The sequence below is a fragment of the Suillus clintonianus genome (genome assembly GCF_016758775.1).
Source record: "Suillus clintonianus strain FC179 chromosome Unknown DEU56scaffold_159, whole genome shotgun sequence".
Lineage (NCBI taxonomy): Eukaryota > Fungi > Basidiomycota > Agaricomycetes > Boletales > Suillaceae > Suillus > Suillus clintonianus.
The window spans coordinates 45,750-66,155 of NW_024539383.1; the positions used below are offsets into that span (position 1 = coordinate 45,750).

The 20,406-nt window shown below is 48.3% G+C and overlaps 6 protein-coding genes across 6 annotated transcripts; 2 read left to right on the forward strand and 4 right to left on the reverse strand.

Moving 5' to 3' along the window:
- The first annotated feature begins 78 nt into the window (after positions 1 to 78).
- Positions 79 to 4,666, forward strand: DEU56DRAFT_840226 (uncharacterized protein). The gene is made up of 15 exons (XM_041354941.1): positions 79 to 694; positions 759 to 1,053; positions 1,105 to 1,670; positions 1,726 to 1,747; positions 1,794 to 2,415; positions 2,467 to 2,614; positions 2,662 to 2,682; positions 2,740 to 2,780; positions 2,834 to 2,974; positions 3,028 to 3,559; positions 3,608 to 3,825; positions 3,878 to 3,953; positions 4,003 to 4,039; positions 4,095 to 4,216; positions 4,279 to 4,666. The coding sequence occupies exons 1-15, from the start codon at positions 188 to 190 to the stop codon at positions 4,513 to 4,515; spliced, it is 3,585 nt and encodes a 1,194-aa protein (XP_041201803.1). The 5' UTR covers positions 79 to 187; the 3' UTR covers positions 4,516 to 4,666.
- DEU56DRAFT_840232 (DNA replication licensing factor MCM7) lies at positions 4,667 to 7,636 on the reverse strand. Its single transcript, XM_041354942.1, has 9 exons — positions 7,543 to 7,636; positions 7,358 to 7,497; positions 7,244 to 7,303; positions 6,969 to 7,189; positions 6,596 to 6,917; positions 5,979 to 6,549; positions 5,538 to 5,928; positions 4,951 to 5,485; positions 4,667 to 4,900 (listed from the first exon to the last, which is right to left on the reverse strand). Exons 1-9 carry the CDS (start codon positions 7,589 to 7,591, stop codon positions 4,835 to 4,837), a joined length of 2,355 nt encoding a protein of 784 aa, XP_041201804.1. The 5' UTR covers positions 7,592 to 7,636; the 3' UTR covers positions 4,667 to 4,834.
- Positions 7,637 to 7,754: 118 nt separating this feature from the next.
- DEU56DRAFT_840233 (permease for cytosine/purines, uracil, thiamine, allantoin-domain-containing protein) lies at positions 7,755 to 9,831 on the reverse strand (the record flags this gene model as incomplete). The annotated part of the gene is made up of 10 exons (XM_041354943.1): positions 7,755 to 7,943; positions 7,999 to 8,052; positions 8,114 to 8,186; positions 8,251 to 8,541; positions 8,590 to 8,849; positions 8,905 to 9,223; positions 9,271 to 9,435; positions 9,486 to 9,557; positions 9,612 to 9,626; positions 9,674 to 9,831. 10 exons carry the CDS (start codon positions 9,826 to 9,828, stop codon positions 7,872 to 7,874), a joined length of 1,476 nt encoding a protein of 491 aa, XP_041201805.1. The 3' UTR covers positions 7,755 to 7,871.
- Positions 9,832 to 12,783: 2,952 nt separating this feature from the next.
- On the reverse strand, positions 12,784 to 13,212 carry DEU56DRAFT_748318 (uncharacterized protein; the record flags this gene model as incomplete). Its single annotated transcript, XM_041349345.1, has 1 exon — positions 12,784 to 13,212. A coding segment is annotated over one exon (429 nt), but the record flags the coding sequence as incomplete, so codon positions are not given.
- Positions 13,213 to 14,883: 1,671 nt separating this feature from the next.
- On the reverse strand, positions 14,884 to 18,091 carry DEU56DRAFT_748365 (uncharacterized protein; the record flags this gene model as incomplete). Its single annotated transcript, XM_041349350.1, has 11 exons — positions 14,884 to 15,009; positions 15,065 to 15,226; positions 15,275 to 15,459; positions 15,507 to 15,924; positions 15,984 to 16,646; positions 16,696 to 16,912; positions 16,966 to 17,233; positions 17,281 to 17,383; positions 17,432 to 17,722; positions 17,771 to 18,004; positions 18,056 to 18,091. Coding segments are annotated over 11 exons (2,703 nt in total), but the record flags the coding sequence as incomplete, so codon positions are not given.
- A 922-nt stretch (positions 18,092 to 19,013) lies between these two features.
- DEU56DRAFT_840241 (uncharacterized protein) lies at positions 19,014 to 19,821 on the forward strand. Its single transcript, XM_041354944.1, has 3 exons — positions 19,014 to 19,172; positions 19,225 to 19,347; positions 19,403 to 19,821. The coding sequence occupies exons 1-3, from the start codon at positions 19,038 to 19,040 to the stop codon at positions 19,763 to 19,765; spliced, it is 621 nt and encodes a 206-aa protein (XP_041201808.1). The 5' UTR covers positions 19,014 to 19,037; the 3' UTR covers positions 19,766 to 19,821.
- Positions 19,822 to 20,406: the final 585 nt, after the last annotated feature.

Below are 20,406 nucleotides of genomic sequence, written 5' to 3' on the forward strand. Positions count from 1 at the left end.
GTGCCGTTTTCCTCAAGTTTACCTTTCAAAACCAGCCTTCAGCCAAATACAAAAATGGAATATTATTCCCACAGTTATGTCACAGTCTAAATTAATTATCGTCACCGGCGCTGCGGCTACAGCAAATTCGCAGCAATCGTTCCACTCGACCGTCACCATCTCCTCTGGCTGAGGACAGCCTGCACGTATGGACAGAGAGAGGTCTTGTCTATTGTGCTGTCAGACATGCGTAGGAAATGGTGTGGGCAACGAGCACGACAAATCAAACCCCTTTGGCCTCGATAATCTGCTATCTGCGGGAACTATCAGTGTAGATGTTCAAGACAGTCATCTGCACTGCGCTCATATACACGCAAGTGACACCTGGCATCCAATACCAACACGCCAGCTGTCTGTTTATGCAGAGGATGATGTATTCTGCAAGATCTCTTTCCTGACTGAACATCAATTCCTGCGCGCTACCTGTTGCCTTGGAACGAATCAACGCGTGTTATATATCCGCATATATCTCGTACCCACCGATTTGCCAATTGTGCGAGCGAGCCTACGACATCGCAGTGAAGCTGTCTTGAAAGAGGGTCACCGCCACCTGCAGTCGTTACTACCCTCGATTGTGCAGGACCAGCGTTCCTGGAATGCAGATGAACTCCCCCCAATCAGTCAACCTCAAACTTATTTCTTGCCAAGGGATATTGTAAGCACTTCCTAAAATATGAGTAATCTCTCATAGCTGCAATGCTGCATATTTCGTCCTACAGGATAATCGCACGATGGCGGAGATCTATAGCGACCTACCATCATTGGTCTCATCAAGGTTTGATGTAGGACAAGAAATCAGGGGCCTTCGCAGTGATTTGTATGAGTACCAGAGACAGTCCGTGGCCGTGATGATCGAGAAGGAGCTGAGCAAGCAGCCTGTTCAAGACCCCTTATACATTCCAATCTCAAGCATAGATGGCGAACGCTTTTACTTCCAGCCTCCAACCCTTACCGTTTCGCGTGAATGTCCAACAGTTGCTCGTTGTAAGGGCGGGATTTTATGCGAAGAACTAGGTGAGTGCCAGATCATTCTGACCTCTTCGGCTTATCTATTGCCACACACAGGCACGGGAAAGACGGTGATGATCTTGGGCTTGATCCTTGCGACTGTCGATCAACTATCTCAGCCAGAAGAATCTCTATTGGACTACCGCCCTGTTATGTCTCCTTTGGCCTATCGCACCTTCCCCGCAGATGAGTACCGAAATGCTCGAAAAAGGGCTGGCGTGCATAAAAGTTTAGCATCTGATGCGACACGCGTTCCATCTCTTGTTGAACTTCTTCTTCACCGCATAAGGACGTGGGGTGACATGGTGGACATTCGATCACACGAAGAACAACTGGAGGCATCCAACCTCTCGCAGCTCCTTCAAGCCAACACGCCATTTTATCACCACTACCCTGTCAAATCACCCATGTATGCTCTTGGCCCTTCTCGCACAAGAGATCGAATCTCGGAATATCCCCGAGTGATGCACCTTACGACAGCAACACTCGTTGTTGTGCCCATCAATCTGCTTGGACAGTGGGATAGGGAAATCTTGAAACATTGTCAAAGCACGTTGAGATATCTTGTCGTCCGAAACACAACGCAAATACCAAGTGCGAGGGTGTTAGCGTCTGATTATGATGTACGTAGAAATGTCTTCGCATCAACACTGCATTGCTGATTCGTAAATATTCAAGCTGATCCTTATGACGGACAGTCGTGCGTTTTGGCACTTCATGCATTTTTCAGTGCTTATTGTCTTCAGGTTTTCGCAGAGAGTCGGTGAAGAACAAAGTTGCTCAGTTGCACAAACTCAAGCCCTGCACTTGCACTCCATTTCCTGGCAGCCGCGTACCAAACTGTCGTTGTCCCAGCGACCCTGCTGTGTCGCCTCTCCTTCAAATTCGCTGGAAGAGGCTGGTGATCGATGAAGGCCATACCTCAGGGAACATGGCCGCCACATTAAATTACTTCGTTCGCCAGTTAAGCATCGAACGCAAATGGATTGTGACTGGAACGCCGACGTCGAATATATTAGGGCTGAGCTTGGGGCGTAAGCAGGATGACGACACAGAAAATGACATCGGGGTTGACAGTTCCTACTTGTTACCTATACCTGCTACGATGGATTGCTCTGCGTCTGATACCTCTTCGATTTCGGATGGCGGCACGGAGAACTTAGCCAGGGTATGGGGGACGTATGACTACGTCAACTTGCGAAAACTCGGGACAATGATCAGCGACTTCCTCGCAGTTCCCCAGTTCCATTCTGATCTCAAACTGTTCGGTAGCTACGTATCTGCACCCCTTTGCGATCGTCGTGGGCCTCGTGTAGGCGCAGTCAAAGTACTGAGTCAGGTCATGGAGATGGTCATGGTTCGTCACAGGTAAGCAGCATTATGTATTGTGACAGATCGTGCAAGGCTTATATTATCCAGGATTGAGGATATCGAGGAGGAAGTCGTTCTACCACCCATGCGGCATGCACCCATTTACATGGATCTTGATGCCTACGCTGCGAAGTCTTACAATGCAATGCAAGCCAGTATTGCGATTAACGCCATTGACTCTCAACGCGAAGATCAGGTGCGTGTCTGGTCATGTATCTGAACTTTCACTCATGTTGCTTGCAGGATTACATATTCCACCCCAGGGTAAAAACTTGCAAGTCCATAGGCACGATTTGAACGCTGACTTAAATTTTACACTAGAATGCAAAAAATCTTCAGAATGCCATGGACAACTTGTCACAGTATGTTATTGACCCCAACCAAATTAATCACGGTTAATCAAGATCAAACGCAGAGGGATGTTCTGGTCGGCGTCCGACATCTTGTTTAACGTTGATCAAATACGTCACGAGGCTCCCCAATTTCTGGCTCGTGCTATCGCGGCCGAAGTACCTGATCATGACATGGCGCTATTGGAACAAGCACTAGCACATGCGTCAGTCTGCTCTCCTTGTCACTGTATATTGAAGGCTTAGTGATTTTTCGCAGAGAGGCAGCAGCGAAAGATCCTTTGTGGCGTGCCATGCAACTACATGAAGATGTCCCTTTCCGCGTTACGGGGATGGAAGCAGCTGTATTCGAAGCTTGGACACGGGGAAAGTTGAAGGACAGATCTCGTACTCACGATCTCATGCATGCGAACCGGCTATGTGATCTACGAGCTCTCATTCGCAGCCGACCGTTGATGAATCTCGATCGATTGGTTGAGGAAGGCAAGTCATTAGACATGAGTGAACGAGCACGATGCGTGAAGAAATCTACACAATTGCATGATGTTACGAACGCTGCGCAGATGAAGAAGATGGTATCAGAGGTTGAAGACGAGTTGGAGGTCATAAAGGAGAAAGACAAAGTATATCAAGCAGAGGAGGTACCTGAAGTAGACATTGACGACTTCGTTCGCCGCAAGTTGAGGCATCACATTGCGCCTTCGCAATCCCATTTACTCAGCTCGTCGCCGTTGTCAGGAACATGTGTCGGACCATCTCTATCCACCAAGCTGAACTTCATCTTATCCGAGGTCAGTACACAGTATTTGGTGTCACCCGCCTCTCACCCTTCTTTCTAGGTCCTGCAGCATTCAGAGAAGGAAAAATACCTAATATTCTCTAATTCGCCACTCACTCTTGCCCATATCGCAGAGGCACTTTCTTTGGTCGAGATCAAGTACCTCCGATATACAACTGATGTATCTCTGCCACTGCGAGAGCAATGCGTCATGACTTTTGAGTCATCTGATACGTTCCGTGTTTTCTTGATGGAGTTGAAGCTCGGCGCTCGTGGTTTGTGAGTGATTTATCATTGGTATTTCTTTTTGTTGTTCACTAGTAGATCCCAGGAACTTGATCTCTGCTTCCCGAGTTATCTTCTGTGAGCCTGTCTGGCACCCAGATGTCGAGGCACAGGCCATAAAGGTCAGAAAATATCAAGTTTGTCAATCATTACTGAAAGAGTTGTTGCCAGCGAGCGCACCGTATCGGACAGACAAAACCAATTACTGGTAATTCCCTATGAATTATGATTAATAGCTCCGTTCATCACATCACTACCGTCAGTGAAGACTCTCGTGATCCGACACACTGCAGAAGAGGCAATGGTCTCTAGACGTCATCTTCTGAAGGGATCTGGCAAAGTTCCGAGGATGACTACTGACGTGGGGATGCGCCACTTCATGGAGGTACATGCAACTCGGTCACACTATGCTGCGGAATCACTCATGAAGGTCACTTATATTCTTAGAACCCTCGCTTCTTAGGTGTTCCAACAGAGCCAGAGCATTCCTCTTCATCGATACAGATTTCCTTGCTAACACATACAGAGCCTCGAGCGCAGAACTTCACATCCACCCACACCTCGGAGAATTCGGCCACATCGTCAGCCCCCCCAAATCTCAGCGTCATCGATACCAAGAATCAGTCAGACGATAAAGCAGATCGGCCTCTCAAACGACCTCGAACGATTAGATTCGCGGATTGATACGGAGGCTTATGTCGTATGCAGCCAAGACGCAGACATGATGTGTTGCGCTGTGGTTATTGATTTTTTTGTGCTTACATCGTTATTCTTCACATCGGCCTTTTGAGCTTGACTCCGGGAAATTCCATTAATTGCATCGGTGGGTGAGACAGAGCGTCGATAGACAGACAAGACACCATTAGTCTTGCGTGGATTGTGTGGATAACTTCAGGGAAGCTATAGGAAACGCAAAAGACTTTACATGCGGGCTCGCACAACATATGAAATTACATGAAGGATAAATCGAGAGGAAAGTCACAGCGAACCTACACAAGATACCCTACTCCTGAATGAACCGCAGCTTCGCCCCATTTGCTACACGTGTCCAGACATCAATAGCTTCGTACTGGAAACGAGGGTCAAACATGTCTCGTCATCAGATGCGTGTACACTTACCTCCAAAATGGTATCATTAAGCTGCACCTCAGTATATCCAGCACCCAACACACGAGACCGAACATCAATGAGCGCGAGTTCCTCCCCATCCTCCTCCTCCTCTTCGTCCGAGTCGACGTCCATCTCGCGTTCCCCACCGGGGCCTCGACCAAACCTCTTCTGTCTCTTTCGCCGTTTCCTCCCGCCCTCGCTCGACATGCTTTTGATGAGCCTGAAGATCTGACTGACAACAGACCGATCAGGCTCATACTCCTTGTCATCGTCATCGTGCAGGCTCTCTTTGCTGCAATCCATAAGCCGGAGTGCCTCGTCGACATCATCCCGCTGTACGGTGTCTGCAAAGCGCAGGCGTGCGAGGGATTGTGCGAGACGGAGCACACCCAGGAGTGTACGCGCGGATGTGTAAGTGTGGGATTTCTTTTGTGCGGCCTCGTCTTTCGAGAGTTTGCGAAGGCGGACATAGGAGTCGACAATGTAGCTAGAGACATCTGAGGGAACGGTAGGACGGCGTTGGCGGGCTTGGGCGATGTAGTGCCTGTCAGGCGGCTCGTTAAATTAGAACGAATGCCTTGAACGTGCATGCTCACCTCATAAGGACAGGGTCAACAGCATCGTACTCAAGCTCTGGATGACAGTTGAACATGTGCACATGCGTCACATGTTGTGCCAGCCGCTCATCGTCTTCTCTCGTCGGTTTGTCCAGGATGAGGAATAAAAGATCAAAACGAGATAGGAGTGCAGCGGGCAGGTTAATGTTTTCAACAGGCGACACTTTTGGGTTGTACCGACCATACAGAGGGTTTGCAGCCGCAAGTATGGACGTGCGAGCGTTCAAAGTCGTGGATATTCCAGCTTTTGAGATGGATATTGTTTGTTGCTCCATTACTTCGTGGATTGCAGTTCTGTCTGTTTCCTCCATCTTATCGAATTCATCGATACAACAAATGCCGTTGTCGGCGAGAACCAGGGCACCGCCCTCTTCAGTACTGTCAGACCAGGCATTCAAGCACGACCGAAAAGAAACTCACCAAGAACCATCTCATCGGTAACCGGGTCCCTCATGACTGCGGCTGTCAGACCAACTCCTGATGAACCTTTACCCGTAGTGTAGACACCTCGAGGAGCGATCTTCGAGATATACTTCAGTAGCTGCGACTTGGCCACACCAGGATCGCCCATCAGGCATATATTGAGGTCGCCACGAATCTTCATCCCGTCGCCCATCGTCTTCGTTACACCCCCCACAAGCAAAAGCAACAAGGCTTTTTTCACATCAGTATGTCCATATATTTCGGGCGCAATGTTCTGGGCAAGCTTGTTATACAGCGATGGGTCTGCCTGCATCTCCGCGATCTGTGCTTGTATTTCTGGCGTCATCTCCATTTCACTGTATTGCTTCTTGAGCTGGTGGATATGGTGGCCTTCGAGGTAGGTATCGGTGAGTAGCCCAGCTCGAATAGCTTGGAATCCGGTGTATGGAATTGGGAGGAAGATACCCCCAAGGTGGACAACATCACCTGGGTTCATTTGGCGCGTCAGGTTGCCGTGCACGTGTATAGTCATGGATCGGGGTATGTGTCCTACTGGCACTTGGTCGGCCTGGACGTTGTTAATGGCCATACGAAAGCGGCTGTCAATTACTCACCATCTCTTGAATTTTAACTTCTTGGAAAGGACTAAACCGACACGCTCGAGTCTGCATGTGAAGGGAGCCACGTATGCCGTTCTTCTTACATTCCTGCTCGTTTGGACAGTCTGCAATGGGAGAGAAGGTTTTGCTGGATATCTGCTGGAATGTTTCTGAACCGCAAACATCGCAAGTGTAAGCGTTCACGAGGAGCAGTGGCTTGACTTCTGACACGCGGGTGACGATGCCACGAACAGTTATCAGCCTGCCAAGATATGTTCCCTTGACCTCTCGGACGGCCAGAGCAACGTCAGAGCGAAGAGGCTGGAAATAAAGGTTGCTTGAATTGAGAGTTAGCTCTGGGAGGTGCATTGACGATGCCACCACGTACTATCGCCGCAAGAGATGGTCGGGAAAGCCTTCCTGGCTGCCTTCAGTCTGCTCATTCCGCTCTCGCCTTTGATGCAGAATGACATCAATGACTTCATCGTGTTCACTTATGTCCTTGGTTGGAGGCGGCATGATCTTGTCCACGGCTTCACTGAAAAGCGCGACGTAGCGCCGAGTGTTGTTTCGTATCCGAGATACCAGTTCAGCGACCGTTTTTTCGTGCTTTTAGAAAGATTAACATGTCTGAGACGCCAGACAGGTGTGGAGATCCCGTACCTGATGGATGTCTTCCATGTCAATGGTGAGCATCTGCTGCTCACGGTTTGCTATGCGTTGCTATTGAATCAAACGTTGAGTAAAGACGCGTCCCGATCGCTGCGTGAGACGTACAAGCTGCTGCATATACTTAAGACTTTTCCTGCCAGCGTCTTGTGTATCATCCTCGTCGTCGCTGAGCGCCATATCTGCAAATCCCTCGTCCCATTGCTTGTTTGTGCCCACATATGTGGACAAAAAGTTCTGTATTTTATCTGTGAACGCATGAGCTTCATCGATGGTCCCTCGAGCAAACATACCTAGCTCATCGTCGTAATTGATTGGTATGTTGATCACCGGGAGGGACATTGCGTGCTGTTGATACTACGCGGTCGCGTCAAAGGCGCGTCTGTCACGACCAGGTTGACAGGACGTGACATCGCTGTCACACCTAATTTAAACACATCACGTGACTCATGAACCCAGTGCGTGAAGCAAAACGCGTCAAAGAGTACTGGAAAATTCCTATTTGCTCTAACGGGTGATCCAGTCGTCCGGATTACATGTAATACTTAAGACACACGCTATGATAAATATAACCATCGTACCACTTCACTACCACCAGCATCAACAGATAGTCGACCTTCCATCATCGACCAGTGAGCCTAATTTCAAGCGCACGCAACGGAAGGTAAGTGACAGCCGAAAATGCTGCTGCGAGCTGTGCACAATATCGTGAGCGGATCAAAGTTCATATAACCAAACATCATACGCACCTCGAACCCGATCTCTGCTCCTACCATCTCTCCAAGTGGGCCTGTATACAACGCCTACAAACAAGTTGAGATAAGGTACGTGCACAATGGGCTGATGCAGCGCCGATAACCATACCTGTGACATCCCAATCACAGCGCCTACGGCGCCAAAACACCCTGCAAGTATACCTGCTACGCCTACCGGGAGTCTTACGAAGTGAAGAGAAGATGGCGAGGTCATGAGCTTCATGCGACAGAACCAGCGGAACTCACTTCGATGGCGTATCATAATCATTCAAGTTGTACCCACCAAGCGGCCCATTTTTCCGCCGGAAGATGAAGTGCTCCTCGGCTACGATTACGATAAAGAATGCCGTCCAGTCGCTAAGGATCCTTAAAACATTGGAAAGGATGGTGCTAAAATGATCGCGGCCTGAAACACCAGCTATAGTGTACGCCACGAAGGCTAGAAATACCCAAAAGAAGCGCGGAATGACGGCGAATGGGCGTCCAAGTGCCTGCATGGATAAGCCTGCGGAGTAAGTATTTGGGATGTTGTTGGCGCTATCACTGGTTTAGTGCAGATAGGCCAAGGCATTCGTTTGATCTTACATGACAGAAAGCGCGAGCAGGACGAGGATGAACTGACCAAAGTGGCCCCACGGCGAAAGGACCTGCGCGACGAGGCCGCCAGTCGAGCCGCCTCCGAATGCTGCAACGTACGCAGGGTCTGTGATGGTCATGAGTGCAACACCGAGAATCTCGACGAAGCAGATAGGGATGAACAGGCTGAAGAACGTGAGCAGGAACACGCGCATGGGTGGTGTATTAACAGGCAGCCGACAGTTAAAGTCCGCTGCGATTGGCGCCCACTGGTAGTCGTTTCAATCGCAATTTAGCACTTGACGAGAATTAAATGATAGTTACCCCTGTGAACGAGCCAAATACGATCCCACCAAAGCTAAGAATGTCTGCTGAGAGGGCGTGCCCTATGTCTTCGAGCGGTTTTTGCGCGTTGACGTGATATCCGGCTTTCCCGCCAAGACCCCAGAGAAAGAGCAAGCTGGTCAGGGTGACTATCCAAGCATAGCGCTCGTAGACGTGCACCATGTTGTATCCGATAAAGCACGGGATAAGGGAGCACACGCCGATGATGATAATGCCAACGATGGGTGGGAGGGTTCCAGGGTTGATGTTGGAGAGTGTTTGACCTCCGAGGATAACTGTTGTTGTGGCAAAACCGAGCCTAGACAAAGCTCAGCAAAAAAAAATCAAAAGCGAGAATAAACACACTGGGTGAGAATGTTGAGGACTGAGTATATGGTACAACCAAGATATCCCGAGCTGAAACGGGTGATGATCATGGTGCGGAGGCCCGTTATGGGGCCGAGGGTAGCAATAAATGCCGTCGCGACGGCCCCGAGAGCGCCGAAGCAGAGGATAGTCGCTACAGCATTGCTTGGGTGAATTAGTGTGGTTGCGATACCATGCTCGCTCGAGTGACCTACCCGAAACTCAAAGTGAAAGTTGACTGTGCGAGCACGCCGATAGGAATGATATCAAAGACTGTGTTAACAGACCTACACATAGGAGAAGTAACAGGACGAATATTGGTCAGGTTGATGCAAACTGACCACCACATTAGGATGCTACACCGGGCTCAGATCAGGCATATGAGCGAAGCTTGGATACTCACTTATTCCAGGCGTTTTTTAACTCTCGCTGATTTTCTGGTACACGTTCTACTCCACGGGCCTCGACACCGCTTGCAAAGAGTCTTGAAAGAAGAGGACCCAATTTACCAAAACGCCTTACGATCACGCGATCTGGCGCTGCCTCGACCGCATACATATCTTCAGTATCTTCAAGCGCGCCGACATATTTCTCCGTATCCTCTGGGTAGTGGTCTGGGGAGGCAGACATAGTGGTCGCCGGGTAGATATGTAGTATGGCAATGATACAGAAAAATCATCGAGATGTGCAGTTACTAAGTATTCCAGCGCACTGCGAAGGGGGACGTGCTGGCAATGCGCTGGCGTCCATTGAATCCATTGAATCGTCCAACGAGCTGCGGAGAGCGCATTTTTAGTGGTAAGCCAATCAGCAGTCGAAGCGTCTTGGTCCGATGAGTTACCTCAACTACATGAGCCACGACGTAACGCTGAGGCGCCTTCGAACCCACTCTCGACCGACTAAACAGCACTCGACCGACCAAACAGCACCGGGACCGGTCCGCAACTTGCAATATCGATTTAAAAGCTTTGCACCAGATCCAAAGACTTGACTGTACGGTAGGACAAAGGCAGCATCCGTCGGATAACCCGTTTGAGGGAGGAATAGCCCACACCATATCCGTTCCGAGTGTCAAGAACGCGGGCTCGTTCTCACTGCAAGCATTGACGGCATATCTTCTGCTCTGTAGGTGATCGATGATCCCAGGTTCAGCGCGATCCGTGTGCCAATTCATTACTTCACGTCTGTAAATTAATCGGTGAGAAAATCGATATATGATGAAATGACGGTCATTGCTGGTGGACGCATAGTGTAAGGTTCCTGCCGTTTAAACACGACAGTTGCAGCATCGCAAGTGGACCCCGCCAATAGCGACTCCGACCAGTTTTTCAAGCTATGATTTGTGGACTCGTGATCATTCTGCCTACGCGCGCTTTTTGAAATAGTCCAGATTTCTGCCATAGGCACGCCATTTGAGTATCGTGGTAGACTGATTGTAGAAGCCAGGCTGGCGTACTCGGTCGGCGACCAGTTGACCAGTCAAGCTTACCAAAAGTAAGTTTGACTTCGCAACTTTGCGCTACACTGAGAATTGTCACAAACGTTGTCATGACCCAAAAATAGGATTGTGACACATGCACATAGGGTTATGGTTGACGGAAGGATTTCCGGAAATGTTGCATAGACCATAAATTAAATATAACCTCGACACCGGCCTTCCTGGGTATTGCTGACAGCCGAGCCAACCTTTGCACAAGGTCTGCACAAGGGACGAGCAACCAAGGGAGCAAAATAATACCACAATGTTAGCGCGGTAACATGAGAGTAAGGTTAATATCAGGTCCCATCGACACTTCATCACCACCGCATGTATACCATGGTGACATTAAAACTCAACTATATATATATCAGAACATAAACTTCCAGCAACGGTAAAAAATATGGGAGCAATCCATCATTATTATCACGGTGTATCTAAAGTATAGTAGGACATAACATAAGAATCACCAAATAAGTTTGCTATGAATTGTCTTTTGCCAGTCCACAGTCACGGAGTCGAGGGATGGAGCGAGGGACGTTGTACTCGGGTATTTTCATAAGTCAGCTTGGAGGACCTCTGTGAAAAATCTATACAAATCAATGATGAGATCAAATTAACGCACAAAATTCAAGAAGCAGTGAAACACACTGTTTAACGAATTCTTCAGCTGCCTGTGTCGTAGATGTATTCTTCTTAGCGTCGTCCCTGAGCTCACCCAAAAGAACATCAATATAGCTCCAGTATTGATTAAACGTCCAAGTGCACTGTGTGATTGTTGAAGGGCTGGAATCGGCCTCGTCACCTTCCATATCTGCTGGCACGTGTTCATGGTTGCTGTTCAAAGTGACTTCCTCTTGGGACTTTGCGCTCTCTGCAACGACAGTCCGGAATTGGATCAGTGAAGAACGCTAGATTAGAGTGAGTGGAAGACATGGCGGGGTTTGTGAATCAACTTGCCAGAAAGGCCACACGAGACCAGTGTGCTGAAGTAATCTCGGTGCAGTTACCTGATAACGACCGACAGAGCGCATGGATATTTGATCCTCTATCAGCGGAAGTAACGATCTGTGTTCAAAACGTTAAAAATATCATAGCAGCTCAGGAATCGACAAACCTTTTGTTTCATGCTTCCGCGCTGCTGCGTAAGCAGTTCCTTAATCATCGAGTCCAACTTATTCATAAGTTCGAGATCCTGCAGGGCGGCGAGGGGTATCTTGAATACAGAAGGGTGTTTCTTTACGAATTCCTAAAACATATTAATCTTTATTTGTCAGATAAGAATAAAAAAACTCACGAAGAGGTTCTGAGACAAGTGCGTCACATATCCTGAGAGATTCGGAGACAATAGGCAAGTGCGAAGCCTGTCGGTGAGTGATTGCTTGAAGCAATGTAAGAATAGTAAATATATGAGAGTCAGACCTGTACCTTGAATTCCGCCGAGCTAATGAGCTCACGAGCATCATCTCTCGCCTTTCGCTTGTCTAGGGCAATGAGATGCCCCATGATGTTTAGTAGCATCTCCTTTTCGGGTTTCTGCATGGATGGATGAATTTTAGTACGCTTATACTGTACATCCTGATGATTTAGACTTACTGTAGCAAATTCTTCTAGCGCATCATCAGGTAACCCATTGGTCCTGCAAACGTCTGTAGCGCAAGTCTTGAGCCGCTTGGTCTCAGCCTCTGACTCTGTAGATTCGATCCGTCGTCTGACCTCGCCTCGTGTGACTGACCGAAGTGGTGTTCGTGCTGCAAGTGGGGATGACGGCGGGCTAGATGTAGCAGCCCGGGGGAACAATGGTACAGGTGCTTGTTGGAGTCGGAATTGACTGAGGTAGCTCATACCCAGCACTGCGCGATGAACACACTGAACAGAGACGGTGTCAGAGTCAGCCCGAACGTGATGCGTTGCACGTGACCAAAAATCCATTGGCAATAAGTACAACTGATATTGGTAAATTTGAATCTGCGTAATCGTACTTGTAACTTGGGGTAAAAGAAAGTAATACAACATTGTGAGCGCGTGATGTGAAATCAGGTGGACTGAGTTACAGGATCAACAAGTTCTAAGATAGCATGAAGTCCGTCGTGATTTGCGGCGACAGCGTGTCGCGAAATTATTTTCTTAAACGCCTCCCTTGATACATGCTTGGGGTGGGCTGCGCTGTCTCCCATGTCACGAATCACCGATGGTCTCTGGACCACGATGTTCATCCCGCTGTCGGATAAGGCGAATTTTTTCGTGGCGGCATCAAGAGACAACCCTGGTGCATTCAATAATTTCTTGGCAGCTTGCACGCGCTCAGGGGTTGTCTGGGAGGAAGACAGTGCCTCTCTCCAGAGGAATGACTGTGTAATGCGGAAGGTCTTGTTGTTTCTGGGAAGTCCAGACGCGACTGCTAGCTTCGCTTGCGCGAGATCAAGTAAGTGGCGGAGTAAAATGCGATCCATGAGTTTGGTATCCTAGCCAATAATTCAAGCGTCATAATTGCATTAGATAGTCGATACTTACCGCACCACTAACCCACCCAGCGGTTTCGATGTGCTCATCTTCAATCTCCTCGATCCTCATTAGCATGTACGATTTCTCTTTCTCGCTAGCTTCCTTCTCCTTATCACTAGCTTCCTTCTCCTCCGCCCGAAGCTTCTTCTCCTCGAGAAGCGAACTCTCAAGGTCCTGAATCCGTGAGCTGTCCTGCTGTTGCTTATCTTCCAGGTCCTTGATGCGTTGTCTGTCCTCTTGTTGTCCGTCCTCCAGAAATTTGATGCGCGATTGGTCAAGGGTATGCTCTTGCTTGAGGATGTTGCATTGATGTTGAGTGTCCTTCAGCTGCCGCTCCACCTCCTTGGCGTATCGCTGAAAATTTAGTTTCGCGTCCTCCTCCCTCCGCAGCTGATCACGTTGAAATGACTGCAGGGTCGCATGAAAGTCAACCTGTTGTTCAACCCTCATATTTTCCTTGATTCGAAGTGCGTCATTCATCGATACAACTAAGTTGATCAGCTCCTGACTTTTCATGTGGGCGGGGCTCGCCAAGGATTGGGTCGCGGTTGCCGCGAGCGAGGGAGCAACAGAGGGTGATAGCTGCTTGGAGGGAATGATCGCAAGAATGTGATCCGCCGAATCACACACGCTCTGGATTGTCATTAGGTTATCCTCGAGCATGGAGGTACCATGCACATCTGGAGGTGGCGTGAATGAATTTTCGTTTTGATTTAACAGAAAAACACTTACTTGTAGCGAGAAGAACGGAATCAGGATCAGGATGAAGGTCAGGTACTTGTAACCATTCTTTATCGAACTTGAGTCGAGCTTGATGCTGGAGACAGGCTCTGAGCTGGCCGATGTTGGTGATTGTCTCCCCAACCCGATAAGAAGCCGTGGTCGCCTTTTCGACATAGAATGCGTGGACGTCGATATGAGCAGTCATGTTGCAGCGAGACAGTTTGCGGTGAATTGTGAGTAAAGTTTGTTGGTCTCAGCCCAACATCATATGTATTCCCTCGCTGTTTCCACCCTATTCTATAAATAGCTTTCACCGGTTTTCATCGGTTCTCATCGCTTTTAATCGGTTTATCGTGCATCAAAAGAATAAATTTTATTCAAAGTCCCGCATGAAAATGAGTATTTGTAGGGGAAGGAAGTGGGTACATAAGGGGGCCTTGGAATACAGAGGGGAATACATATGGCGCTGGGTACATTGGGTGATGGTAGGTGCCTGCATATGCTGGCATCGGAGGATGATGGGAAGCGGGTACATGTACTGGCGTTGGGGGGATAGAGAATGCCGAATGTGCAATTGGATGGACCGCTGGTTGTGGCGCTAGGGATGAATGCATAGGAGGTTGAAAGGAGGGACCCGCAGCTACTTTCTGCGCCTTCTTATCCTTCCCACCTTGCTTGGGCTTACGGGTAGCACGATCAAATACTGGAGGGGCGCTTCCAGTACATTCAGCTGTGTCTGTGGTTCCAGCCTTCTTTGCTCTGACAGTCCTTGCCGCTTTTAACCGTACCTCTCGTGAGTTTGGCAAAAAAGGGAGGCTCATTGCCATGCGAAGGGGTTGGGGGATGACCTGTGATATGAGGGCGTAATTGTGCAGTGAGTGGGCATTTAAAACAAAATGGCTCGCGTTTTTATGCACAAGTGATGTCTTGGTCTTTGTCGTCTCAGTGCGTTCTTGTTGTATGTTGACAGATACAAACTCGCCGCAGCTCGATGATGCGCAGTCATGCTGTACGTTTACAGCAGACAAAATGTTCTGAAGTATATGCAAATTAGCTGCTTGCAAAGAATGAAGAATGGGCTGCTCTTACCGAGGGCAATAGTAAGTGTTCTTCATCAGCAAGTTGCAACTGAGGTAATCGCAACTGGGGGTGGATATCAGGTAGAAAATGAAGAGGCCGGATAACAACATGACTTGCGACATGAGGGCTAGATTCTGAAACAATGATTTCGACGATCTTTCCGATAGACATCTAAAAGCGCATAAGATAACAGCAGCATGGCAAAAGTAAAATCCTCACCTCAGCAGGCAGCTGTCCATTGCCACGCAAAATGGCATATTTTTCGATGGCGACCTTGTCCCCGTTCACAGCAATGACCGAAGACGCCTGAAATACGGCATTGTTTGATGACTTGATCTCTGGCCGGAGCATGCTTGAGCGTGTTGATGTCCATGGGACAGGTGAGGTCTTTAATGAAGTTGGAACTGTTGCCATGCCTCGAAAATTGCATACATGAGAATTAAGAACGGACATGTTGCAACGAACTCACCTGGATGATTCTGGTGCACTGTGGGAACACCCAAGAGGTGCCGCTGCTCTGGGTGATCGGAAATATAGTTGAGGACACCTGGAGCAGCGTGCACCCACCGCTTGCTTTTCGACTCCATCCAAAAACCCCCAGTAGCGACATGCTTGAGAATATCATTGTATGCAAACGCATTGCATGAGTCGCGACTCGGAGCTTGACGGTTGCTATGAACGCAGCTGAGTCGGAAGACGTGGTTGAAGGATTCGAAGCGTTCAGTTGAGAACAAGATAGGTGGCCCAAACCTTCGGATATAGGCCGGAATATGGAGTAAAAAATGGAATTTTGATTTGGTGAGGATGATGCTAGGCGCGCACTGAACTGAGATATTGAGGAAATCGTCAATAGTACGCGTAAGACAAGCCTGGTATCGCAGACATGAAATGAGTTTGTATTCATGGGTCAGGGTTGGGGAAGGCGTACCAGATATTCCTCAACATCATCAATTCTCGTATGCCACAGCAAGACCACCAACTGTCCAATGACGGTCCATCCATTCAGGACAGTAGACGGAACAAGATCGTATATAAGAAAAGGCATGATCTGAGCAAGACTCTTAAAGTGTTTGCCGATCAGGCTACCGCTGTACCGACAGATATACTCTGCGCCAAGAGTGGGTGAATTAAGGCCGTCTTTGTTGATATTGTCCAATCTGGTTTGGAATATCTTGACGAGGTGCGTTTTGTCGAGGATCCAGATAGTCTGACCCCAAAAATACTTCACAACGCCAAGGAGAATGGTATGGAGAATCTCTGTCGGCGTGTCTTGATGTATGTTGAGCCCTGTCATGCTAAGCAAAGGGTTGATATGATCTTCCACGGGGAGACCGCCCAGCATTTTCTCAAACTCCCTCTCCAATGTCTGTCGGACCTCTCGTTCGTTGATCGCCGGTTTCCCAGGTTCTCGTTTCCGCAGACGCTTCCCAAGTTCCAGGAGGCGGTTCACAATTGATGCGGAGGTAGTGTCACGGGTGCCAGTCGACGAGACAGCAGCCTGGACTTTCGTAGTTCCACCCGACAACTTTGAAAGCTCGATCTGCTCGAGAATCTGCTGAATTGTTTCTTCTGGTCGACGAAGCTCTCCAATCTAATGCACCGCTTCAGAAAATTGATCGCCGACAAATACAAAGGCTTACCTCGAATAATTTAAGATACCCTTCATCAGACTGTTTCACAGACGTCGTACCTCCTACTTTGCATGTGCGACAGAAGTAATTGCAGTGTAAACCGCCGTGGCTACACTCTTCCGCCTGCATGGGGTTATCTCCTGCGTCAAATAGGCCATAGGGGATGAGCATCACCTCATCTTTGTATTTGCAGTCGTACGCAACAATGCCCTCATCCGCGGCAGCCCTGACGGACACGTCAATAAGACAAATAGACTGAAAAAATTGAAATAAACAAACTCGATTGATTCTTTGACGGCTTTGGCGATCTCCATGGGTGAAGCATGCGGCGAGGATGACACAAAACGAACACAGAATTCCTTTTCAAGCATCTCGCGCGGCATGGAGGCATTAGACATGTACACCGCGTGGTGTTTGTTCCACTGCTTCGACACATTCCCAGAGACATCGTCCATGAAGATTATTAGGGGAACAGTGAGGACGAGTCGACCATTTGACTTTTTGCGCAGGGGGTTGGGCATTTTTGCAGCGAAGGGCTGCGATGTCGCTAGAAACCTATGAATAGTCACCTAAACGATAGAAAAAATTACCTACATGTAAACCCGCACAAATGAACGTCAGCCTGCAAGTCTATGTAGGTGCGCTGAAACGACGAAACTTCCAATATGATGCGCTCAGGATCTACTGCAAAACCTGCCTAGAAAGAGATATTAAATTAGAAGTTAGACTCGGATGGTGATTGTACCTCTGTCTGTACAACTGGATGTCCCAATGCAAGGACCTGCAATGATGCTTGCTCAGCATCGCAACTAGGAATATTGGCTTGAAAGAAACGCGTAGGAATAAAGAATCCAGTTGTCGACTGAAGCAGCTCATTCCGGAAGTAGATACCGCCGTTGACGCGAACAGATGGGACAAGTAGTTCTTCGGGAAGCTCATGCAGCATCTTCGATCCGTGGTGCACTTGAGACATATTCCCTCTCCCATCTTCAGGATAGTCCTGCATGCAGAAGCGAGTGAGAGGGTTGGAATAGTCCTGGTGAGGAAGATCAATCAATGTTGACACTAAAATAGATGCACGTACCATAGCGATTGCGGAGCCAATTGAGTTTATATAAAAGATGTTACCGGAAGATGCTGTAACCTTGCGAGTTGGATTTCCGATGCAGCTACGAACATGATCTTGAGCTTTGCAAAGCGCATACAAGGTAGGCACATTTTGAGCGCCCATTTCGCGCGCCCAACTAAGCACAGCTTTTTTCTGTGCCTCTGAAAATCGCAGGCGCGTCGAACCAAAGAGGAGGTCTGTGATAAAGGTCTAGCAGGATTCCGTAAATTTGTTGATAGATCAAAATAAAATGAAACATACCGCTTTTGAAGGCCATGGATATGTGGAATCATCCATGCACAGTTGATTGTTGATGCGATCCTCTGAAGCACAATTAGTTATTTCTCGCATGACGTACACAGTATCTACATACCTTCACCCTCCAAGAACAGTCCAAATTCGTTATCGTCGGGAGGAGGGTCCAGCATGTCATCATCGTCAAGTCCAAGTTCATCTGCAAGTGGCTGAAGAGAGCACGTAAAGAGTGCGTCACCCCGGTTTCGAGCAGCAATAAGTTCACTGTAAAGGTCGGGTTCCTCAAGCGCAAACATTCGTGTTGATGGATCCCACAGTTGTGGTAATTCGAGTTCATGGTCATGGCCGCTGTCATCATCCTCCGTACTCATCACCAAAGGGGAGGAAGGTGTTATCGGTCTCTCTGGGTCTTCCGGTGGTGGAATATCGTAGTCCAGGCGGGAATGAGCAGCGGGAGTGAGGGGAGGTGACGGTGATGGTGACTGGGCAGGCAGTGAACAAATTTTCTTCTCCTGAGTGTGCAAACTAAGGATAAGGCTGTCCTTATGAATTTTGGTAGCGCAGTGTTCAGCAACATGACAGGTCTTCATATCTCGCCGCTTCCCATTACGCTGCGGGCAGATCTTGCATACCACACGTCCGCCGAGTTTCTGTAATGAAAATACTGAGGAATATCAATATCACTGTAAGTCTGTTGCTGGCATAAAAAGAATTCGTACTTTGGGGATCAAAGGGAATTGACCTTTGATAACCTGTCCTGGCCATGGTGGGGCAATGTTTGAAAGCGCTCGAAGCAAAGGCAAAAAACGTTGAAAAAACAGGCGACACGCTGCAAACACGTTATTAAGCTTGAATATTGATAGGAGAAACTTCAAGACGTCATCCGTGGGAATACTACCTTGTCTTCAATCAATCAACACAAAGTCTTCGATCAACACACTTCAATCAACAAAACATTGTCAATAAAACAACTCTCACCACACGGTGCATGTCTGTCATCAACAGCATCATCCACACCTCGCCTCTCCAAGCCAATGAAGGCATTGGCTTCACACCTGTTTTCCTCTCCATATCTTTCCAAGGAAGTACAGCGCAGTCTGCACAGTCGAATTTTGGTACCATTGTAAGTACTCTTTTAATTCAGATTCCTTGACACCATTCACCTTGTCTACTAGCCACTACAGGTCACAATTCTATGGCCGCGAGAATTTGGAGGGCAGGCGGTGCCTGTAATTCGCCATATTTCCTGGACAGAATTGGTTTCAAATTTCGAGTCGCAGTCTGTCCCACAGCTCATGGTGAGTCTCGAATCGTGCGCAGCGCTGACACACATTGAACCTTACATTCATGCAGATACCCTTCTTGCCACTTCCGCCATCTTTCAATCCCTTGTCCGAGGCCAGTTGGTCTGTGCTCGCCAGACAGGTGGAAACTTGGCTGGTTGACACCATTCGGGATGTTAGAGCGCCTGAGTGGGCTTGGGGCTGTGACGCATTCTGGATGGCATTCATTGCCGCCAATCCAGACTTTCCTCGGGGGCCCTGGCCTAACTGGAACCCTAAGATCAGTTTGGAAGGGAAATTTATCGAGTCTTGGACGGCGGACAACCTGACTATACCAGCTGATAGCCCTCTCAGCCAGGACATCCTGGATGAGATTCGCACAAGTATATGGGATGATTTTCAGCTTATTTTTACCGTCCCTCCGTTTTTGTAGCGTGTTTCATCTAGTTATATTTGTTGTTTGTAAATTAGATCAATCAATGCTTGCCCTCGTTCTGCCCGATCATGCTGTGAAGCACCGGTGTTAGAGTAAATACAGAAATACAGTAATACGATAACACTATGACTGTATTGCAAACGCACAACATAGGTGTGAGGCCAACCAGACCTCAGCATTTGACCCTGTCGCAATGTTAGGCTATGATGGTTTGTAATATGTTAGTACATGATAGTGGACCGTCCCTGACACCATACTCGTCAGAGAGGATCCCAATATCTGCTTGACCTTTGCTACCAATATCCTTTTATGGTTTGCTTCATGCCGCCATTACTACATTGACGGAAATCCTTTGGTAAATGTATATATTATGATAGTACTGGGGTTCGCACAGATCCCATAAAGGTATGATTACGCATGCTAGGTTCAGGTTTATCCCGATTAGCAGTGTAATTCAACTGTTTATATCTATTTACTGTCGATGGTGTCGAGTCTCAGTAAGTACCGTGACGTGTATACAAACTGTTTATTACTCCTCGCGACACAACATAAGATGACGACTATCTAACCCGTACGAGCCCCCGGCGGATATCATATGAGACACATCGGGCTTAAGTGCCATCCCACAAGTTGACGTC

Excerpts from the sequence above, each read along its gene's own strand:
- DEU56DRAFT_840232 (XM_041354942.1), bottom strand. The coding sequence starts at position 7,591 with ATGTCCCTCCCGGTGATCAACATACCAATCAATTACGACGATGAGCTA. Across the intron at positions 7,190-7,243 it reads ACATGGAAGACATCCATCAG|CACGAAAAAACGGTCGCTGA; the intron begins GTACGGGATCTC and ends TCTTTCTAAAAG. Across the intron at positions 6,550-6,595 it reads AAGTTAAAATTCAAGAGATG|GCCGACCAAGTGCCAGTAGG; the intron begins GTGAGTAATTGA and ends AACAACGTCCAG.
- DEU56DRAFT_840241 (XM_041354944.1), top strand. The coding sequence starts at position 19,038 with ATGTCTGTCATCAACAGCATCATCCACACCTCGCCTCTCCAAGCCAAT. Across the intron at positions 19,173-19,224 it reads AGTCGAATTTTGGTACCATT|CCACTACAGGTCACAATTCT; the intron begins GTAAGTACTCTT and ends CTTGTCTACTAG. Across the intron at positions 19,348-19,402 it reads AGTCTGTCCCACAGCTCATG|ATACCCTTCTTGCCACTTCC; the intron begins GTGAGTCTCGAA and ends ACATTCATGCAG.
- DEU56DRAFT_840226 (XM_041354941.1), top strand. The coding sequence starts at position 188 with ATGGACAGAGAGAGGTCTTGTCTATTGTGCTGTCAGACATGCGTAGGA. Across the intron at positions 2,615-2,661 it reads ACTCTCAACGCGAAGATCAG|GATTACATATTCCACCCCAG; the intron begins GTGCGTGTCTGG and ends TGTTGCTTGCAG. Across the intron at positions 3,954-4,002 it reads TCGAGGCACAGGCCATAAAG|CGAGCGCACCGTATCGGACA; the intron begins GTCAGAAAATAT and ends AGTTGTTGCCAG.